Here is a 21050-nt window from a genome sequence, read left to right as displayed (position 1 = left end):
GGAAAAATAAAAAGATAAAGGGCTGGTAGTGTTTCAAAAAACAATTTTAAAAAATTTAATTTTTTTTATGTTTTTACTTTAAATTAAATTTAGTTTGATGTTTTTAGATTAATTTTAATAATGTGTAAAAATAAAAATAATTTTTAATAAATAAAAATTTATTTATTTTATATATTTTCAAATAAAAAACACTTTAAAAAAATATAATTACAACTCCACTATCAAACACCCATAATAAGTGGCAAGAGCAACCACCCATTCACTTGCATTGACAAATTGATATATTTTGGTGGTCACTGCCCCCCCTTCCCCCGTTTTCTAAAGCATTACAGACCACCTCCCATGTTGCCCTATCAAATCACAGGGTTTCTGTCCCTTTCATGCATCGCCCTCCACAGACCCCCCCCTAATCAGAATTGATTGATAGGAGTTTCAACGGTGGCAACCTCCACGCAATCTTCCCATATCCAACTTTTTTTCTCAAGCTGCTATGCACCCATGTCAAGTCCTTCAGCCTGATCATGGTAATCTTGTCCGAAGCTTAAAAATATTGCTGTCTTCATCATCCAGGAATTGTCAGGTAGATTCAGTCGACTAACCTTATTAATGGAAGTGAATTTCATCACAGGGAGGTGAATTCTCGCGAAATATACAAGGCTGTCAACTATAATTTTCTCTGGTTTCTTCCTCCTACGTTAAAATCTACAAACCTGGTTTGAAAGTGCATGTGGGAAGAGAAGAAAGATCGTGGTTTTTGGTTCAGAGCACAACAGCCCACTGAGCAATAATATGGGCTAGTTCGAGCCCTTTAAATGAGTGTCATTTCGAGATTAGGCCTTTATTAAAAGATTTTAAAAGAAGGCAAACTGTTTCAACCTGGGTTGGGCTTAGGAGTATGGACTGGGCTAGCCCTTCTCGAGAGCAAAACAAAACAACCCTAAATCCGAAGGAAGGTAAGTATTATATATGACCTCAGCTTTAGGATACGGAAGCATTAAATACCGCAAAACTCCCAAATTAATGAGTTTCGCAGCTGGAGTGGCCAACACTCACACTCACAGCACCAGAACTTTCTATTCTTCCATCAACCGCATGTTGCTCTCTAAATCCGTTGCTTTTGTTGTTTCTCTCCTTTTTTATGCATAACGGGAAGCAATTCTTCTTGTTGCCTTTCCGTTTTTCAAAGCTCTAATGTTTTTCTTTTAATCAACCCAGCTAGTAATTTAAAAAGAAATGGCTGCTTTCTTACTTCGCCATCGACAGGTCTCAACTTTGGGAGTTTCTGGCATTCTAAAAGGTTTATTTTTCTTTTCTTTTATGGTTGATTGAATTTGTTTCGTAGTTATTTTTAGATAGCAATTATTTGATAGCTTGTAGAGTGTGATTTCTTGGTTTTTGAAGAATATTGGTTTTTTTCTTTTGAGTTGTTTATGTTGTTGTTCTTTTTTATTTCTCTAAATGTTTAGCAGATAAATTGGATCCATGCCGGCCACATGTAGGATCAAGGCTTGGAGCTCTAGCTGGTGTTTGCAATTTGTTAAGGGAGTACAGCACCAGCAACGACAATCGTGCCCACAAGTTTGATTTTTTGGACTTGACGTAAGAAACTCGCCTTCTTTTTTTTTTCTTTTTTTTTTTTTCTGATTCTCTCAACGCCGAAGATTTGTTCTTGGTTGAATTTTGCAACTTCTTTGTTACTTCCATTAAAAACTGAAAGCTAATGTGTTTGTACATGAAGATTATGTAATAAAGGATTGAACTTCCATTCATTATATAGTTCATTTGGAATATAATGCTCTGATGGATTCGTTATTTCACTTTTCTACTTTTGGGGGGGTTTTAGAAAACTGAACCTGGCTTCGTTTTTCAATTGGGGATTGGAATTACAAGGTTTAGTGTGGGAATTCATAGTAGTTGCAATATTGTGATTGGTTTTAAGTTCTTGATCTGTGGAGCTCAATCACTGTCATCTTTTCTGTCTCTGGAATGAATTTCCCCAAGATATTCTGAATTGCTGATTTTTCAAACTAAATGTATTATCACTGGGTTTGAGATTTATTTTTCAGAAAATATCTAAACCTTCCTAGGCTCGGCTTGAAAATATCTTTAGTAATTTATGGGAATTACTATTTTGGTTAAAATCATCTGAAGCCATCTTAGTCTCAGTTTCAGCTCTTGCTTTCAAGCGATGTTCTATCTCTTGATTGATACGGTTATGCTTCTAGCGATACTTGTTTGTGGGTAAAAAGTAAATGTCAATGAAGAATTGGGTTATATCACCTGTTTTTTGCCATGTTGATTGAGTGTTTTGCTTGATTCAGCTGTCCTCATGCATGGTACCCTGTTGCACGAAGAAAGAATCGCAAGATTTTCCTGCACGTGGGCCCCACAAATAGTGGTAAAACTTACCATGCTTTGAAGCAGCTTGAGTCAAGTCCTTCTGGTATAATTTTTATCATGATTTATTTTAAATTTAACCTCCCCATCCACCAGAGAAAGATTAAAACTGAGGTGTATAAGCTATACATTCAAATAATTTATGTATTGGTTTTGTTACTTGGTAGGTGTCTATTGTGGTCCTTTGAGATTGCTTGCATGGGAGGTGGCAAAAAGGTTGAACAAGGCAAATGTTCCTTGTGATTTAATAACAGGGCAAGAGAGAGAGGCAGTTAATGGAGCAAAGCACAAAGCTGTGACAGTTGAAATGGCTGACGTAACCTCAAATTATAGCTGCGCTGTTGTTGATGAAATTCAGGTATATTGATGGTTCAATTGAAAGATTGATTGCACACTATGAAAAATCTGAGATTCTTATTCCAGTGAATATAATGAATGGGTCTTGTTTGTGCCAATCTGGAGTAGCCAATTTTGAACACACTATACTTTCCCTCTTTAATATTTTTCATCTCGTTTTTGGAGAGAGGGGGGTTAATCTGAACTTGCTTCTAGTCTCTCTTTTGTTGTTAAAGCTGAAGTTTTGTTCTGAAGACTTGTAAAGTTTTTAATGAACCAGTTTACCAATTATGCTGCCAAATGATTTACATGATGATAGGCTGTTGAATGGTCCTCAATTTGTCATGACAACTTATTGTCAAAGTACAACAGCGTGGTAGTGAACCAAGTCAAGATATTGTGTTGCTAGGTCATCATACTTGAGCATAAGTGGATTTATTACTTTTCTGAGTCTTTCTCTCTTCTTGTTTCAGATGTTGGGGTGCATGACAAGGGGTTTCTCATTTACACGTGCTCTTTTAGGTATCTCTGCTGATGAACTCCACCTCTGTGGAGATCCCGCTGCAGTTCCTCTTATTCAGGAAATACTAAAACCGACTGGCGATGATATCCATGTTAGTTTTCTCAAACTTGAAAGACTATTTATGATAATTGGTTTTCACCATGAGGATTTTTATGCACTGTAGAAACACAGATGTACATGATATTTAGTGGTCCTACCTCTGTTTCACGTTGCTACTTTATGGTTTGAGAAGAAATGATGGGGAAAATTTGTGAAATTCAATGTAATAACATTTTGTTTCATTCTTTTCGTTTATTTCGTCAAAAAAAGAGAGGATAGAGATGAAAACCCTCTCTGCAGTTTGTAGCCATCAATTTTGTTTTACATATGCAGAGAACCATATCTGCAGGGACAGTGTTGAACATTTATTGAATACAAACTTGTAAAGATTTTGAGGACTGTTCCATCTAATGTAAGAATGGCAATGTGCTAATTGTTATTAATGATTGCAGAATTTCAAAGTCATGTCCTTACATGTAGGCAATTTGTTGTAGTAACATAAATGACTAGTTTAAGCCTGTGTCAATACATGTTACGTGTACCCTTGTTATGCTGTCCATGTCATGTTAATTGGATTTTTAAACCTTTCTTGTGTGCCATGCTGTCCCAGGTTCAATACTATGAGAGACTTTCACCTTTAGTTCCATCACAGAAACCTCTTGGATCATTTAAGAATATACAAACAGGTGATTGCATTGTAACCTTTTTACGTCGCGAGATATACAAATTGAAGGTTAGTGATTATTTCAATTTTTTTTTTTTTAACTTGGTTTCTATTCTATTTTTTTTTCTAACGATCACAAATATTGTGGTTTTTTCTCCCTGGGGTCTGTCAGGCTCCAGTACTGCATTGCACCTTAGTATGGCATTGTCTTGTTTGATTATATACTGGTTATGGAATTGTGGTCATCTTACAATATTTTAATCAATACTGCGAATTTGAAATTGGGTATGATTTCTAGACATGCTATATCTCTCTCACTAGCATGCTAACTTTTCTATGTGCATTTCCATCTTTGTTGTTGATGCCAGGGACAAATTCAAAGAGGGGGGAAGCATCTTTGTTCTGTTGTTTATGGTTCACTGCCACCTGAAACTCGAACCAGACAGGTGTTGATTCCTTCTTACTTTCGAGAATTGTTGTTTTAACTTGATGAAGATAGAACGCACAAGTCCAAATAAGCATTCTTGGCTTATCCCTTTATTTAAGTTTACCATTAAAAGTTAAGAGTAAATCATAACTTAGTTACTTTGTTTTAAGAAACAAATAATTTGATCTCTGTAGTTTTGTAATAGTAGTTTTTTCCATTTATGATTTGGTCCCTCCATTAGTTTTCTGTTAGTGACTTGATCAGCTGTCATTGATTCAATTACTGTACTGTTAGTTCTTGACTGATTTGATGGTCAAAGGATTAAGTTATTACTTTTTAAACAAGAGGGACTAAATTATTTGTTTCTTTAAAACACAGGAACTAAGTTATAATTAACTATAAGAGTTAAATCCAGCCTTGGACTTGCAACCACGAGGTGTTCAAGTCTTGAGAGCTGTCATTCCATGAAAAAAGTGTTGGCCTTTACAACTGCTCTCCTTCCATGAGCCCATTGTTGTGGAAGCTTCCATGATTCTGCTGTTACTTTTAATAATTAAACGTGCATTTCAGTTTTATGTTAATGCAATTATGTGATTGATTGTCGACTAGGGGAGGCAATGGTTTATTTTAGCCTATAACCAACCTTTTTTAGCGTTTTTATTAAATCTTTGATTTTTTTTTTTTTCATATGTAATTGATCTCAATTGTAATCTGTATTATAGTTCATAACTTTAAAATCTGATATGTCCATGCTGTTAAGAGGTTATTTATCTATGTCCTCTCCTATGAATCTATATTAGGAATGGATTAACTAGTGTGTTCTCTAGGATTGCAGGCAACAATGTTCAATGATGCAAGCAGTGAATTTGATGTTCTTGTGGCTAGTGATGCCATTGGGATGGGTCTAAACCTGAATATTTCTAGGATCATATTTTCAACTATGAAAAAGTTTGATGGTGTTGAGATGCGGGACCTCACGATATCAGAGGTTAAACAAATTGCAGGTACATTGTTACGTGGAATTTCATTCGTTAAACTGTTTGGCTAAATTATTAGTATAACTGGTTTTGTGTACCAATTTCATTCTGGGCATGGGGACTTTCATTAAGTATGGAGTAAACAATGCTGCCTCTTGTGATAAATTGTGGATTTCTTCTGCATTGAACAGTGCTGTAATCTATTTGCGTTAAGAATACCTTAAAAACTAATAAATAAGTTTCATGCCATCTGTTAGTCTGTAAAAATTGTTTTAGTCTTGCATGCTTTATGGTGCAAGATTCATGGAGTGGAATGCTGAATATTTGTACCTGCAGATTGTACAATTTAAATTAGTTGGGAGCTTTTATGATTGAAATACACATCAAGTTTTGTTTGTGGATTGAGGTGTCAGTATGGAGTGATGGTACATATCAAGAACAAAACAGAATGAATAAATCACAAACAGACAATTTTTAAGTCAACTTTTTGGGCATTAATTAATTATCTCTTTTTGTGTATCATTTGATAAAAAAAACGTTCATGACATATAGCTTTATTTGTCAGGATGCTGGCTAGATAGGATCACATCAAGACTAGACCTATTAACACATGATTAAGCACTAATGTCTTGAGACCCTGCCTGTAGCTATGTGAGCCTATAGAGCAGACATTTGGATTCAACAGGTTGCAATGCTTAAAAGCTGTCTTTTACTTCCCTAACGACTCGGTTTCTATGCCCTATTTTTCTCTACCCTTCTGATTCCATAATATTGTTGATTCTTCTATTTTCTACTTTTAACTCAATTAATTGTTTTTTTTTCATGGTTTGACAAACTTTTTGCTGGGTCAGCTGCTTTAAATCCAATGGTCCTCATCTCAAATGTTCCTCATTGCATATGCATAAATGTCTGCCTTTTTAGATTCTTATCTGATTGGCAGCTATCCTTTTTGGGAGCTAGGAATGTATAGTTTTTAGCTGATGCAAGAAGGGAAAAAGGGATAAAAAATTGGGTAGCTGGTTTCAATAGAAGTTACTTTATTGAAAATAATTAGACAACAGATCGTGGTCATAACATTTGCTCTTAAGTTATGTTTTTGTGATGTATTAATGTGTAGATGCTGTTATTTGTATTGTCATTGTATGCCAATCTTTGTGTGGTGGCTGGTTTCATTCTCATGGCTGAAGAGTTACGCCTTTAGGGAGAGCTGGCAGGTATGGATCAGACTTTCCAGTTGGAGAAGTGACCTGTTTACATGCGGATGATCTACCCTTGCTTCATTCATCATTGAAATCGCCTTCTCCTATTTTGGAGGTAATGTATATGAACAAGCTTGCATGTGATAGTTTCATACCATACGTGTATGATACTTGTTTCTGAATCTGATTAACTTCTACATTGCAGTGTGCCGGATTATTCCCCACTTTTGATCTCATATTTATGTATTCACGTTTACACCCAAAAAAAGGCCTCTACCGGATAATGGTGGGTTACTTTTGACCATCTCTGTTTTTATTGTATTGACATTTTCATCTATTAAAACATCAATATATGACTTCTTTCCACAATCAATTGAAATTATTGGCCACTTCATTCTGATCTCTTCAGGCACAAATGCTTTAAATAATTGTTTCTAACTAAATTTTATCGCTTGCAATTTTGAGAGATTTTATTTACTTTGGAGGAGCTCTGTGAATGCAGTGTGAACCAGTAGTCAAATGACAACTATGACCTAAATGGGTCACACTTTTCACAACATCAACTTTGATTTGTATGGTTATAGCTTTCTCTTGGTACAAAAATACTATCCAACTTAAAGAAAGGGCATCCTTCAGTTACATTTAATGCTCATTCTAAAGTACTGTCTTCTAGCTTTACATAAAGAATTGCATTGACATCCGCCATGCTTGGTTTGAGCTGTACAAATTGATGGTGTTGAAGTTTGAGACTTTCTCAGAGTTAAGCATGATTGCCAAGACTTAAACTTGAGTCAGAATTCAAACTTTCCTACCTGCAAATAGGATTTGCCCATTGGTGTTTCCTCTACTATGTACAATGCATCTGACCCTTGTTTTTTTGGGCTTCCCTTTTTGCACAGGAGCATTTTCTAGAGAACGCCAAATTATCTGAAAACTATTTCATTGCCAACTGTGAGGAAATGCTGGTACACATTCCCTTTCCTACAACAGAATATGCTTGTATAGTTTTAGCATGTTGTTGGCAAAAAAGATACCGCTGTTTTTTGTGGTATTATATTTAGGATATATAATTACCTGGCATCTAATTTCAATTAAAATGCTTGACATCAGAAAGTTGCTGCGGTTGTTGATGTATTGCCCATTTCATTGCATGATAAATACCTTTTTGTTATCAGGTAAAATCTTTATCCCGGTCAATGATAAAATGGTTCAAACTACAGCTTTTACCTAGATGATCCTCCTTTCGGCAACAATTATTTGAGTAGCAAATACCATGAAGCAAAACTATTTTATTGCTAGATTTTATTTACTAGCTCAACTTATTTGAGAAGCAGTTTAGGGTAGTAAACTATGACAATCAGGTTCAAATTTATTAATATTTCTGATGTGCAGTCCTGTTGACATGCGCGATGAAATTTCATCTCAGGGTCTTACGCAGGTGAACTTTATATCTCATTCTTGAATTTGTTTAATATGCTTGTTTGAATGGAAAGGTTAATTATTACTTGTGATGGATCAGTTTGCCCAAAACTATGCACAGAAAGGCATCGTTCGACTTAAAGAAATATTTACACCGGGGACACTTCAGGTGCCAAAAACAGAGTCTGCACTCAAGGAGCTTGAATCTATTCACAAGGTAGACCTTTGTACGTTTGCACATTCTGAGAAATAATGATAGGCGGAATATCCAAATTGCAGCAGTTGAAATTCCCATGCACCAAAGTTTACCAAATCTTCTGCAGCTCTGCCTCCTCAACATAGAAAAATGGAGCACTTGAATAGGAAATCAATATTTATTTTTTCACAGTTAGGGTAAAGGTAGTTAGCAAGTCACCTCTGCATTTTCACTTGAAATCTTGCTGTTGGCATCAAAATCAATATTTGGTGATTTTGGGCACCATCCCATTTTGCAAAATATTTAGACATTTTGGCCCTTTTGGTCTTGCAGAAGTTATTTCCGTGCAGCACATTAGCATCTTGGTTTGCTGTTTTCTGATACAAGCTGATCTAAATTTATTTATCTTGGAAAAATCTTTTGATAAAATTTTCAAGGACAGGGAATCAATGGTTCTGTTTAAAGTTTTTCCTAAAAACCCAGAGCAAAATTTACAGCAGTTTTGGTTTTGGAGAGAAGTGTCCTTGAAAATGATGGTTGAGTTAGACATTTTAAGTTACTGAAAATAAGGATGTAATCTGGTCCTTTTGGAACTATTAAACTTAGATGTGTGTGCTGATAATGCTGTCTATGGTTAAACTGCAGGTCTTGGATCTCTATGTATGGTTAAGTTTCCGTTTGGAGGATTCATTTCCTGACCGAGAGCTCGCAGCCTCCCAGAAGGCTATATGTGGCCTGTGAGTGTGACTCGGTCTTTTATCTCTACGTGTTCATTTAGCTTGTAATCCGAGTCTTATCTTCCACAACCAATTTGTAGGTTGATCGAGGAATTCCTGGAAAGATTCGGGTGGCAGAAGCAGCCAAAAACGAGAAAGTTACCATCACGTGTTAACTCTGGTTTTCTATTATCCAAAGAACCGCGGCAACATGTATGAAATGATTCTCATATTGTACTGGTGGTAGAATGTTTATTCTCTCCCAACGTATTCTTTCAGTGGTTGTTTCTTTGTCAATCAATAGACTTCAGTCTTCCCCTCCTCACCGTTTATTTTGCAATTAAACGTAGCTTTTTCCTCCAATACTCAAACGAATGTCCTCTCCTCTCCTCTCCTCTCCTCTCCATGATTTATTTTATCAAATTATGTACAAGTAATTTTTACACACTCAAATGTAAAAATTTGTCTACAGTGATGAACATATACAAATTCCCCCTTTGTTTTGTATGATGTCAGAAGCAGACAAAAGCTTTTAAACTCAGACCCTCCTTTATTGTGATTGTGTGCGCGCAGCTGTGGATCTTCTGTTCGGAAACTGATGGAACTTGTTACTGGACCTGTAGAGTTGTAGACTTCAAGAATGGATAGTTCTCAACCCTGAAGTTACTCTTAGAAAAAAAGTTCCTAATTTTGCTGGAACAAGTAGGGAGGATTTGCAAGTACAAAACCAGAATGAAGTCTACTAATAGACTGACCAAATTGATGGTAGTCATTCGTTGCTCGGAATTTGGTAGGTTTGTGTGATTTAAAGCATAGACGGATCTTCAGGCTACGGTAGGCTTTTTTCTTCTAAGGATAGTAAATATTTTTGGACTATTTGACGCATTAATTGAGACTAAGGGCATAACTCCTACATTGGTTAGATGAATTCAGAGAAAATTTCTCTTGAATGTGGTCTCAAAATTCAAACTAAAGAAGTCGTTTCTTGACCACTAATGTTTTTTTAAAGTATTAATAGCTGTTTTCTTAAAATATATTTTTAAAAAAAATATATCAAAAATTTATTTTTTTATTTTTTAAAATTTATTTTTAATACCAGTATATTAAAATAATTTTAAAATATAAAAAAAAACATTTTTTACCACAATAATATGGTGTTAAGCCTATCCATTGGATTAAGGCTACAGTGCTTCAAGCTTAAAAAGGCAACGAAAATAAATCAGGTTCATTTAGAAGTAGAGTTGATGATATGCTGTAGTATTCTGTCCCAACTCTCAAAACATGTTCAATCGTTTGGCAAATGATGAGTTAAGACGCAGGAGGGCTGCTACGTCAAGCTTTGCGCTTTCTATGCTCATATGCAGGTTAGACAAGTTATGAGGAAGTGGACTCTAGGATTGTGATTCAAATGTTCCAGAAAGAAAGATACAGTTCCAGAGCCATGTTTGCTTTGTTCAATAGGGTCAAGCTCTGTTCGAGATTGAAGGGTGCGGGTTTGACACATTTCAGGGAGGGTTTCTCGGTCACCTTGGGAGCCTCTGAAGGGGAGAGGCCTGGATTTTAAGATAATCTTCCATGGGAGTTGGATCTGTTATTGGATAAAAGGTGTTACTGTACCCTATCTGTGAGGTGTTCAGTCTTTTTATTGGCCATCGGGCCCCGTCCCCCACCCGAAAGGAAAGAAGATGAAAGGGCAAAAAAAAAAAACATGATAAAAAATAAGGAGTGAGAGACACTAGTGAGAAACTAAATAAAGCTACAATGATGTACTCTTCACCAGTGCATCACATTCTTCATCAGAGCTCAGTTTCAGCTGTTGAGGTGCTAGATGGAACCATGAAAGCAATAGGGTTAAGAACAGGAGTTAAGAAGCAAAAAGTTGATGAAAATCAACCAACCTGTTCATACTGAATATGAAAGCAAGCTTCCTTAAGGCTCAAGTAAAAATTCATGAATCCTTACAGTTAAACAAGTTTCCCGAAAGGTGAAGACTAAGTCAAATTTCGCTCTCTCGCCTGAAACATCAACTTCTCAATCTTTTCCTTCATTTCTTTCATATTCTTTTGTTCAAGCTCCTCCACCAGCGCCTTGAATGTCTTAACCATAGGAACCATTCCCTTCAACACAGCTTCTTGAAAGTAGAAGCAAGCATGTTCAAGTTTCCCATTCCTACAAAATTCATTCACCAAAAGAGTATATGTACCAAGATCAACACTGACATTGTTCTTGAACATGTGACTCAAAAGAAACTTGAGCAGCTTAACAGATTTCCTCCTGCAACACATCTTCAATAAAGGTGCGTAAGTCTTGACATCTGGCTTGCAAGAATCCCCTTCCATTCTTTCAAGCAACTTTAAAGCACTGCCTCCTTGAGAATGTGCACAAGCAGAAGAAATCATGGTATTATATACCCACAAATTCCGACAAACACCTTGCTTTTCCATGTCCTCAAATACATCCCAAGCATCTTTTATCCTTCCAGACTGACTTAATACATATATTAAGGAGCTATAAAATTTAGAATCTGGCAGACAACCATTTCTTTTCATTTTTTCATAAACCTCCAAAGCTTCATTTAGTTGCCTTGCTTTCCCTAAAGCATGCATAACAGTAGTATATGTAATGACATTAGGCTTGCAACCCTTTTCTTGCATCTCATCAAAAACAGCTTCTACATTTCTAAAATCCTTCTGTTCACAATATGCTGCTATGAAACAAGAGTATGAAACAACGTCAGGGTGAAAACCGTGTTTCTCCATTTCTTCCATTATCTTTCTTGCAATAACAAACATCCGTGCTTTGCAATACCCATGTATCAAGATATTGAAACTACTAGAATCCAGAATTATGCAATCCTTAAACTCTAAAAACGCACTATGAGCATCCTCAACATCGCCCTCCTTCACCAATGCATCCATTAGGACATTCAATGCCTCACTGTCTTTGCTAACACCATATTTCTCAATTCCTCTAAATACATCGATAGCATCTTTATACTTGCGAGCTTTAGCAAGCCGCCTCATTACCTTGCTCGCTGTCGCCAATGAAACATACCCATTTAACCCTTTCATTTGCTCAACTAAATTCCACATAAGACTAAACTTCTTGAACTTCCCTAATATATCAATCATGTAATCATATAGCTCAGGTGTATGCACATAACTTGTTTGATTTTTTGCCCAAATGAAAACCCCGAAAGCCACGACACAATGGCTGTCAAATCTCATCAAAATCTGTGAAACCAACTCATTTGTGGCATCAATACCACTCTCATTCAACGCCTTCACAACAGCAGCTTCAGATGAGTAGCGTTTTTTAAGGATTTCACTCAATTTATCGGCATTGCTAACTTGTGGCTCGAATAGCAAGGGACTGGGCACGTTTCTGTGCGTTTCAAGGTTGGGATTCTCGACCCAGTTGGCAAGCGAAGGGATAACAAAATCTCCATCATCCGGGTCAGAGGGTTTTTGGTTTTGGCTGTTGGAGAGCCAAGTTGGGAGATCAGGAGACTCAGGCGAGTTGGATATGTCATGAGTAGTGAGGGGAAACTCGGGTGTGGTGCATAGATATTTGAGTAATAAGTGATTGATTTGGTAAAGTTTTGGAGAGATGGACTTTTGAAAGAGCCTGGGAATTTGGAGGTTCACTGCCATTTCCTCTGCAATCCCCAAAATGGGCGCCAAGGAAGGAGAAGAGAGACGTGAAATTTGTAACAGCAGTTTGGGCCAGCTAGATCCATGTAAACATCATTTGGGCCTCACACATTTCACCCACAATTTTCTTCAAGGGTTTTCAATCCATTTCCATTTCGTCCGGTCTATCTAAGAAGTTTCAAATTATTTTTAAAAAATATAAAAATATTTATTTGTTTTATATCATTTAAAAATTCATTTTATATTGTTTGAGATGGGTCAAAACGAACTGAAATGCTCGAGATATTTCACCAACTGTTCCATTCCATTAATTAAAAAATTATTTTTTTATTAGAAATTTTTACGACTTCATTCGCACTGGCACTGTTAATTATTAATTTAATAATATTATATGTTATAGTGAAGCTAAATTATTAACTCCAAGTATGTTGCGGGTTTGGTTAAATTTTTTTAAAAACATATAAAGAAATATTTAGGTATTATTAAGACTTTTCCAGTGAAAAAAAATAAATTGTATGAAAATTGAGTTAATATAACCTAATCGATTTAATAAATTCAAAGACAACCGGTAAGAATATAGTTTGATCATGAAAATTCAAGACAAGAGTTTATTTGGATTAACCCATAAAACATGTGACTCATGTCAAAAGACTAGAATGACCTTACAAAAAGCAAATCAAAATAAATTATGAAGTAATCAACTTAATATCAAGGATAATATATAAAGGAATACCAATTAAAAAAGATAAAAAAAAAAAAAAAAACCTCGAGTTAACTAGATTAACATGTCAAACCCGGGACACATGTTATAAAATCAAGCTCACCATGTATAAAGCAAACCAATAAACTAATTATTGAAGTATAAAATTAAAAAAGCTATATATAGATTTAGAAAAATACAAAGAAAAAAAATAGTATTAAAATAAATAATATTTTAAAAATAGTATTAAAATTAAAATCCTCGAGTCCGTTTGTTTGCGTGGTTGCTTCTGCGTTTGAAGCAACCATGGCAAACAATACGTTTGGTTATGTTAAAAATGTAATTAAATTTCGGTAGGCCATGCAAATTCGCGTTGTGCACGCGAATTTGAAGAAGCAGCTCTTGGCTGCTTTTTGAAATTTAATTTAAGTGCACAGTGCAATTCACTTGCACTGTGCACACCAACAATGCAATTTATTTGCACTGTTCACACGAACAGTGCAAATTAATTGCATTGTTTGCACTGTTCACGTGAATAATTGTTTTTTTTAGTGTGTGTATATATATATATATTTTTTTTAAAAAAAAAAAAAACTAATTTAGAGTGAATTAAATTTATTCACATTGTCATGTAAACAATATTTTTTCTCTCGAAAAACTAGTGTAGAGTGAATTAATTCACTTGCATTGTAATATCAAATCAATTTTATTCCTGATAATATTTTATCTAATTTTATATAAAGTATTATTTATTTTATGAAGTAATAGTAATAGTTAATCCATAACATTTAAATTAAAAACCATTAGTATTAATATATATTTAAAATTATTTTATAACCTCAATTTCAAAAGCATTTTTAACCAAACATATTAAACTATTTTTTTGTTCAACCTCAATTTCAACCACAATTTTAACCCAACACTTATTTTTTCAAACCAACCTCAACTAAAAGTACTTTTTATAAAATAATTTTTTCAAATCACAACCACAACAGCTACCGCAATACCAAACATACTTATATGTTTTCTGATTAAGTAATTGGGTGTTATATATAACCTTAGATAATAAATATATCAAAAATGAATATATTTAAATATATTAAAACTACTTTATATGTTATTATAATCTCCGCTGTAGAATGCCAAAATGAATCGAAACCAAAATATTTCACATGGAACGGTGTTTACAACTTAGCATAAACCTTCCAAAGTAAGGCATGAACAAAAATATGAAGGATATTAGTCCATTTCTCCATTGCTCAACAACTTGTTTTGTTGAACTTTGATGATTGATTGTCAGAATATATATATATATATATATATATATATATATATATATATATATATATATATATATATATATATATAGACACAGGGGACATATCCTAAAGAAAAGCGCAGTGTCGACTAGAAAAGAACATCGTGATATCCAAATTTGAGCATATGGACAATCTAACAGAGGTGGTAAACCAACCACAAGGATAGAATAAAATTGTCATGCCTAGTTCTCTTCCAAGTATCCTAAATTTTGATATTACTAAACTGATCAAATAGTAAAATCAATGTAATAATTTATAGTGATACGAGAACAACACAATCAAAATAACAAAGAAAATTCAGAAAAAAATATATTCTTGTAGAAGGAAAACTCAGGGGCCGGGATCCACAGTAGATGGACAATTAGCATTGATAAAACTCTTGACAATCAGATGTACAACACGGGATGTTATGCAACTAGCATTCATAGATGGAATTTGACAGTGTAATAGTGTCACACAGCACAGTTCATGCATCTTTGTGGCTACCATAGGCCTCAAGCTTAGAAGGGCATGCAACATTTTAAATTAGGATTCTGACAAGTCATTCGAGTCGGGCAGGTCAGTATGGAGTATCTAGCAATAATACAAGTGAAAAACTCATCCAGTTTGGTCAATGGTGCATTCTTTACCAATAGATCACATTCTTCATCTTAGTTTAGTAACAGAAGTTGACAAGATAGGTGGAAGAGGAGCTGGGAATGCATCATAGAACAAGAACGGTGACAAGAACAACAGTTGGGTACTAAGAAATTGACAGAAGAACAGCCAGACGTTTCATCCTGGAACACTAGCAAAGCCAATATCTTAATCTTTTCTCTAATCAAGAATCTTATCAAGTTAGAAGGCAAGTAGAGTCAATATCATATCTGCTCTTTCGCGTGTAACATCAACTTTTCAATCTTTCCCTTCATTTCAACCATATTATTTTGCCCGAGTTCTTTCAGTAAAATCTCGTTTGTCCTGTCCATAGGAACAATTCCATTCAACACCGCATCTTGAAAGAAGAAGCAAGCATGTTCAAGTTTCCCGCTCTCAGCGAGTTCACGAATCAAAAGAGCATATGTACTAAGATCAATGCTAACATTGTTGTTGAACATGTGACTCAACAGAAACTTGAGCACCTTCATGTCCTTCATCTTGCAACACATCTTCAATAAAGGCTGATAAGTCTCAAGATCTGGCTTGCAAGAATTCTCCTCCATCCTCTCGAGCAGCTTTAAAGCACTGTTGCCTTGCCGATTTGCACAAGCATGATAAATCATGGCATTATACGTCCACAAATCCCGACTAACCCCATGATTTTCCATATCCTCAAATACATACCAAGCATCGTTAAGCCTTCCAGACCGACCTAATACGTAGATGAGTGTACTAAAAAATTTAGCATCAGGCTTGCAACTATTTTTATTCATGTTTTCATAAACCTCCAAAGCTTCATTTATTTTTCTTGCTTTCCCTAGAGCACGAATATAAATAGAATATGCAATCACATCAGGCTCGCAACCCTTTTCTCCCATCTCATTCAATATAACTTCAACATTTCGAAAATCCTTCTGCTTACAATATGCTTTAATAAAACAAGTGTACGAGGAAGCATCAGGACGAAATCCGTGTTTCTCCATTTCTTCCATTGTTTTTCTTGCATCATCCAACATTCTTGCTTCGCAATACCCATGTATCAAAATATTGAAACTATAAGAATCCAAGGTTATAGAATCCTTAAACTCTAAAAACACACTATAAGCATCCTTAGCACCACCTTGCTTCGCCAGTGCATGCATTACCATATTCAATGCCACTGTATCTTTCTTCACACGATATTTCTCCAGCCCTCTAAGTACGTCAATAGCATCTTTGTACATACCAGAACTAGCCAGCCGCCTCACTACAATGCTCATCGTGGAAAATGAAACATGCCCGTTTAACTCATTCATTTCATCGACTACTTTCCACATAATACCAAACTTCTTGCACTTCCCTAATATATCGACCACGAGATCATATAACCGAGGTGTATGCACATAGCCTGTTTGATTCTTTGCCCAGATGAAAACACCTAGAGCCGTGATCCATTGATTGCTAAACCTCTCCAAAAGCTGCGAAACCAAATCATTTGTTGCATTTATTCCACTCTCATCCAACGCCTTTACAACAGCATCCTCGGATGGGAAGTATCTTTTAAGGATTCCTTTTACTTTATCAATGTCCCCGCCAGTGCCACTCTCAGCTGAAATGCTTTTGAAGTTTTCAAGGGTGGGATTATCGACCCAATTGGCAAGTGGAGAAATACAAAAATTTCCATTTTCTGGATCAGAGAGTTTTGGGTCCCTAGTAAGTCGGCTGGGAGACTCAGGCGAGAAGGGTGAGTCGTGGGTGTGGGGAAACTGGGTAATGGTTGATAGGTCCCTGGCTAACAAGCGATTGATTTGATGAGGCACTGGAGCAAGGGATTTTTTAAAGAGCTTGAGTATTGTGAGTTTTGGCTGCATCTTGTTTTTCCCCTCTGAAATTTGGATGCAGAGTGTAAGAACATGCCGGACGCTCTTTGAAGAGAAGGAAGCATGGAGCATGACTTATTGGGCCAACCTGATGCGTTGTTTATATATTAGGCCCAATCTCGATCTTATAGTCCCCTTCTGCTGCGCTATTTTCTTCACTCCAGCTAGAGCCTTTCCAATTTCGAAAATGTAGAATTATTCTTTTAAATTATTTTAAAGGTTATGGTAATATAATAATTTAATTATGTGTCGTTTTAATTCCTTATTAATTTTTAATTAAATCCTCTACTAACATAGTGGTGAAATTATGCAATACAACTTCATCATTTTTTAAAAATGAAATATGCATCGAGAATATAAAATATATTTTATGTACATATTCAACTACTGAATAATATACCTAAGAGAAGTTCACGAAGCTCTAGAAATTACAGGACATACAATTTTATATTTGAATTTACTTATGATAGGTAAAATTGAATATGAAATAAATCTTAGATAATATACTTGATTTGAGAATCTACTATTAATCAATTAGTTATAAATTCATAAAAAAAAAAAAATTGATAATTGAACACCCACCCACCTGCGTGGGCCCTCCCACTAATTTACCTGTTGGCATTTTAAAAAAATGCTATTTAAAAAGGATTTTTAAAAAAAAACAATTGGCATGACAAGTTTAGTGCTATATTAAAGGAGAGAAAAAAGAAAAAAACAGAGGGCATGCTAATGCCTTAGAAGATCAGGCTGTAGACTAAGGCCCGATTCATTTAGTTTCAGGCCAATCAAGTTGGGCCAGATGCTCTCCACACCCCATCAGAATGGCAATAAAGGAACAAGTATGTTTGTCATGAATTATAAAAAGTAATTTTTAATTTTGAATCATGATTTTTTTTTAATAAATAATCTCTGATAAAAATAAATTAGCATGACTTTAAATTGAGAATATTTTTTTAATTAACCTATAAGATTTTAAACAAATAAATAAATACAGTATAAGTTAGAATTCATAAACAGTTAAAACTTTTATTTTTTAATTAAATCAAAATTTTACTCAAATGTAAAATAAACTTTTGATTCAAGTCAAGATTTATTCTTAACCAAACATACTTAACATAACCTTAGATAAAGTTCAAGGCTTTCTCATCAAACAATTGTGCTGTTCATTATGTGTCCAGTTAAAAACTGTCTCTAGTTTGGCCATTGGTGTAATATTCTTAACCAGTGGATCGCTGTCTTCATTCGGGTTCAGTTCGAACAGTTATAGAATCGACTGAGAAAAGAATAAAGCGCAGGGTCAAGAACCATTTCGAAGTAGAAATCAGATTGATGAAAACGAAGCAACTAACCGGTTTATATGAATCTCAACAAGCATGCTGCTGGGCTCGGTTTCATGTAAGCATCCTGCAAGGCCTAAATCCTGTTTAGCTCCTTTGCCCGTAACATCAACTTCTCAATCTTTCCCTTCATTTCTGCCATATTCTTTCTCTCAAGTTCCTCCAACAAAATCTTGTATGTCTTATCACAAGGGACCATTCCCTTCAACACTGCTTCTTGAAAGAAGAAGCAAGCGTACTTGAGTTTCCCTTGCTTACGGAGGCCGTGCACCAATAGGTCGTATGTAACAATATCAATACTGACATCGTTCTCAAACATGTGATTCAGCAGAAATTTGAGCATTTTCATGTTCTTCTTCCTGCAACACTTCTTTAACAGAGGCGCATAAATCTGGACATCTGGTTTGCAAGAGTCCTCCTCCATTTTGTGGAGCAGCTTTAAAGCACTCTCATCCTGCGAAAGTGCACAAGCAGCAGAAATCATGGCTTTATACATCCCCAAATCCCGACCAACTCCTTGCTTTTCCACGTCCTCAAAAATATTCCAAGCATCCTTGAGCCTTCCAGACAGACATAAACTATGAATTAACGAACAGTAAAACTGAGTACCAAGCACGAAACCATTTCTTTTTATTTCCTCGCAGACCTCCAAAGCTTTATTTATTTGCCTCGCTTTCCCAAGAGCACGTATATAAACAGTATATGTAATCAAATCAGGCGGGCAACCCTTCTCTTGCATCTCATTTAAAATGATTTCAACATTTCGAAAATCCTTCTGCTCACCGTATGCTTCAATGAAAGCGGTGTACGAAACAACATTAGGATGAAAACCACGTTCCTCCATTTCTTCCATCGTCTTTCTTGCATCATTAAACATCCTTGCTTTGCAATATCCAGATGACAAAATATTGTAACTACGATAATCTAAAGTTAAGCAATCCTCAAACTCTAAAGCCACAGCACGAGCATCCTCAACACGACCGTTCCTAGCCAAAATATCCATCAGCACATTCATTGCCTCTGTGCTTTTACTCAAACCGAATCTCTCTAATCCTCTAAATGCATCAATAGCTTCATTATACTTGCCATCTCTAACGAGCCGCTTCATTACTTTCCCCATGGTAACCAATGAAACATACCCATTTAGTCCACTCATTTCCTGAACTAAATCCCACATAAGACTAAATTTCCTGGACTTCCCTAATATATCAATCATGGAATTATATATCTCAGGTTTATGCACATAACCTGTTTGATTTTTTGCCCAAATGAAAACTCCCAAAGCCATCAACCATTGATTGCTAAATCTCTTCAAAAGCTGCGAGACCAAATCATGTGTTGCACTGATACCACTCTCATTTAACGCTTCGACAACAGCATTCTCAGATGAGTACTGTTTCTTTAGGATTTCACCCACTTTATGCACATCACTATCGCTTGCTTCCGATAATAGCGAGAGACTAGCAATATTTTTGTGGGACTCGATGTTGGGATATTTGTCGCAGTTGGCATGTGAAGGAATAACAAAATGTCCGTTGGTCGGTTTTCCGACTTTTGGTTTCTGGTCGTTACAGAGCCAAGTTGAGAGGATAGAAGGCCGGGGCTGAGGAGAGTTGGGTGAGTCACAAGCGAGAGTTAACTCGGTCAGGGTGCATAGGAGTTTAGGTAGTACGTACTTGGCTAGGAGGGGATTATGAGACAGGGATTTTCGATAGAGCTTGTGCATTTGGAGTTTTGGCTGCATTTTTCTTTGAGAAGCAAAAGAAAGCATTAATTCTTTCTTTCAGTTCTCTACACTACATACCAGGAACTGAACGGCGAAACGAAGCAGCCGGAAAGGTGGGTGTTGGGCCGAGAGGCTGTTCGGTTCATTTTGGGCCTGGAATAATAGCTCAAAAGACACATTTGTCCCGAAACTCTCACGTGGTTCTCAACTGGCTCCTAACAAAAATAATCTTCTCCATTAGATTTGGATACCCCGTCAAACAAGCATTACCCAATTAAACCATCATTAAAATCTAGCATAACAATAACAGCGTCGTTTTAGAAAGGAAAAAATAAATTAAAAAAAAAAAAACAGTACTTAAAATAAGAAATTTAACGCTCTCTTGCAAATTACATATCCATCTTCATCCCTCCAGAAAGGGGAAAAGGGTAATGCACCTCAACTTGTTTGTGTTGTGTCAAATGGGGTTCAAGTTTCGGTGTGTTTGAGGACTCTTGTTTACATTGTGAGCTGGCTCTTTGCAGGGTTTCATTGTGTGTAAACATGAAGAGGACAATACCGTAGGCTGACATAGTTGATGTTATATCATCGGATGAATCTTTTTTCGCAGATGCAGATATAGAGATTAATGTTGGAATTGATGGCCATCGGTTACCCAATATTGTTACAATTGATCAACAGCGAATTGGCAATGGAGACAAGCACAAGCCTTTGGATATCATGAATCATCCTTGTAAAGCTGAAGTCACCATCTGGCTTGTTGAGGAAGTTCACAGGCGCGCATCAACATATCATCGTGTGGCTAAACTCTGGCAATCTGACCCAATGCACCATGCTTTTGTAGACTCCATTTTCCGACAGTTATGAAGCACGTCTCGGGTTTGGGCTGTTTCTGTGGGATGTTCCTTTATGTCTTGGGTAAGA

The 21050-nt window shown here is 35.8% G+C and overlaps 3 protein-coding genes across 5 annotated transcripts; 1 reads left to right on the top strand and 2 right to left on the bottom strand.

The window, feature by feature from the left end:
* The first annotated feature begins 1029 nt into the window (after positions 1-1029).
* LOC118061599 (DExH-box ATP-dependent RNA helicase DExH16, mitochondrial) lies at positions 1030-9256 on the top strand. 3 transcript variants are annotated; one of them, XM_073411958.1, is made up of 16 exons: positions 1030-1297; positions 1500-1599; positions 2322-2443; positions 2565-2755; positions 3207-3347; positions 3906-4028; positions 4328-4405; positions 5222-5390; positions 6565-6677; positions 6768-6848; positions 7462-7527; positions 7673-7737; positions 7955-8000; positions 8082-8198; positions 8823-8914; positions 8995-9256. In XM_073411958.1, exons 1-16 carry the CDS (start codon positions 1234-1236, stop codon positions 9110-9112), a joined length of 1686 nt encoding a protein of 561 aa, XP_073268059.1. In that variant the 5' UTR covers positions 1030-1233; the 3' UTR covers positions 9113-9256. The 3 variants fall into 3 exon arrangements, with proteins under 3 accessions (XP_073268059.1, XP_034930987.1, XP_073268058.1); XM_035075096.1 differs by having other exon boundaries at positions 1470-1599; XM_073411957.1 differs by having other exon boundaries at positions 1467-1599.
* Positions 9257-10635: 1379 nt separating this feature from the next.
* On the bottom strand, positions 10636-12646 carry LOC118061600 (pentatricopeptide repeat-containing protein At3g22670, mitochondrial). Its single transcript, XM_035075098.2, has one exon. The coding sequence runs from the start codon at positions 12544-12546 to the stop codon at positions 10885-10887; it is 1662 nt and encodes a 553-aa protein (XP_034930989.1). The 5' UTR covers positions 12547-12646; the 3' UTR covers positions 10636-10884.
* Positions 12647-18063: 5417 nt separating this feature from the next.
* On the bottom strand, positions 18064-20346 carry LOC118061603 (uncharacterized). The gene is made up of 2 exons (XM_035075101.2): positions 18413-20346; positions 18064-18336 (listed from the first exon to the last, which is right to left on the bottom strand). Exon 1 carries the CDS (start codon positions 20169-20171, stop codon positions 18477-18479), a length of 1695 nt encoding a protein of 564 aa, XP_034930992.1. The 5' UTR covers positions 20172-20346; the 3' UTR covers positions 18064-18336; positions 18413-18476.
* Between the last annotated feature and the right edge of the window lie 704 nt (positions 20347-21050).

This window comes from Populus alba, chromosome 10, assembly GCF_005239225.2.
Source record: "Populus alba chromosome 10, ASM523922v2, whole genome shotgun sequence".
NCBI lineage: Eukaryota > Viridiplantae > Streptophyta > Magnoliopsida > Malpighiales > Salicaceae > Populus > Populus alba.
This window is presented reverse-complemented; position numbering and strand designations above follow the sequence as displayed.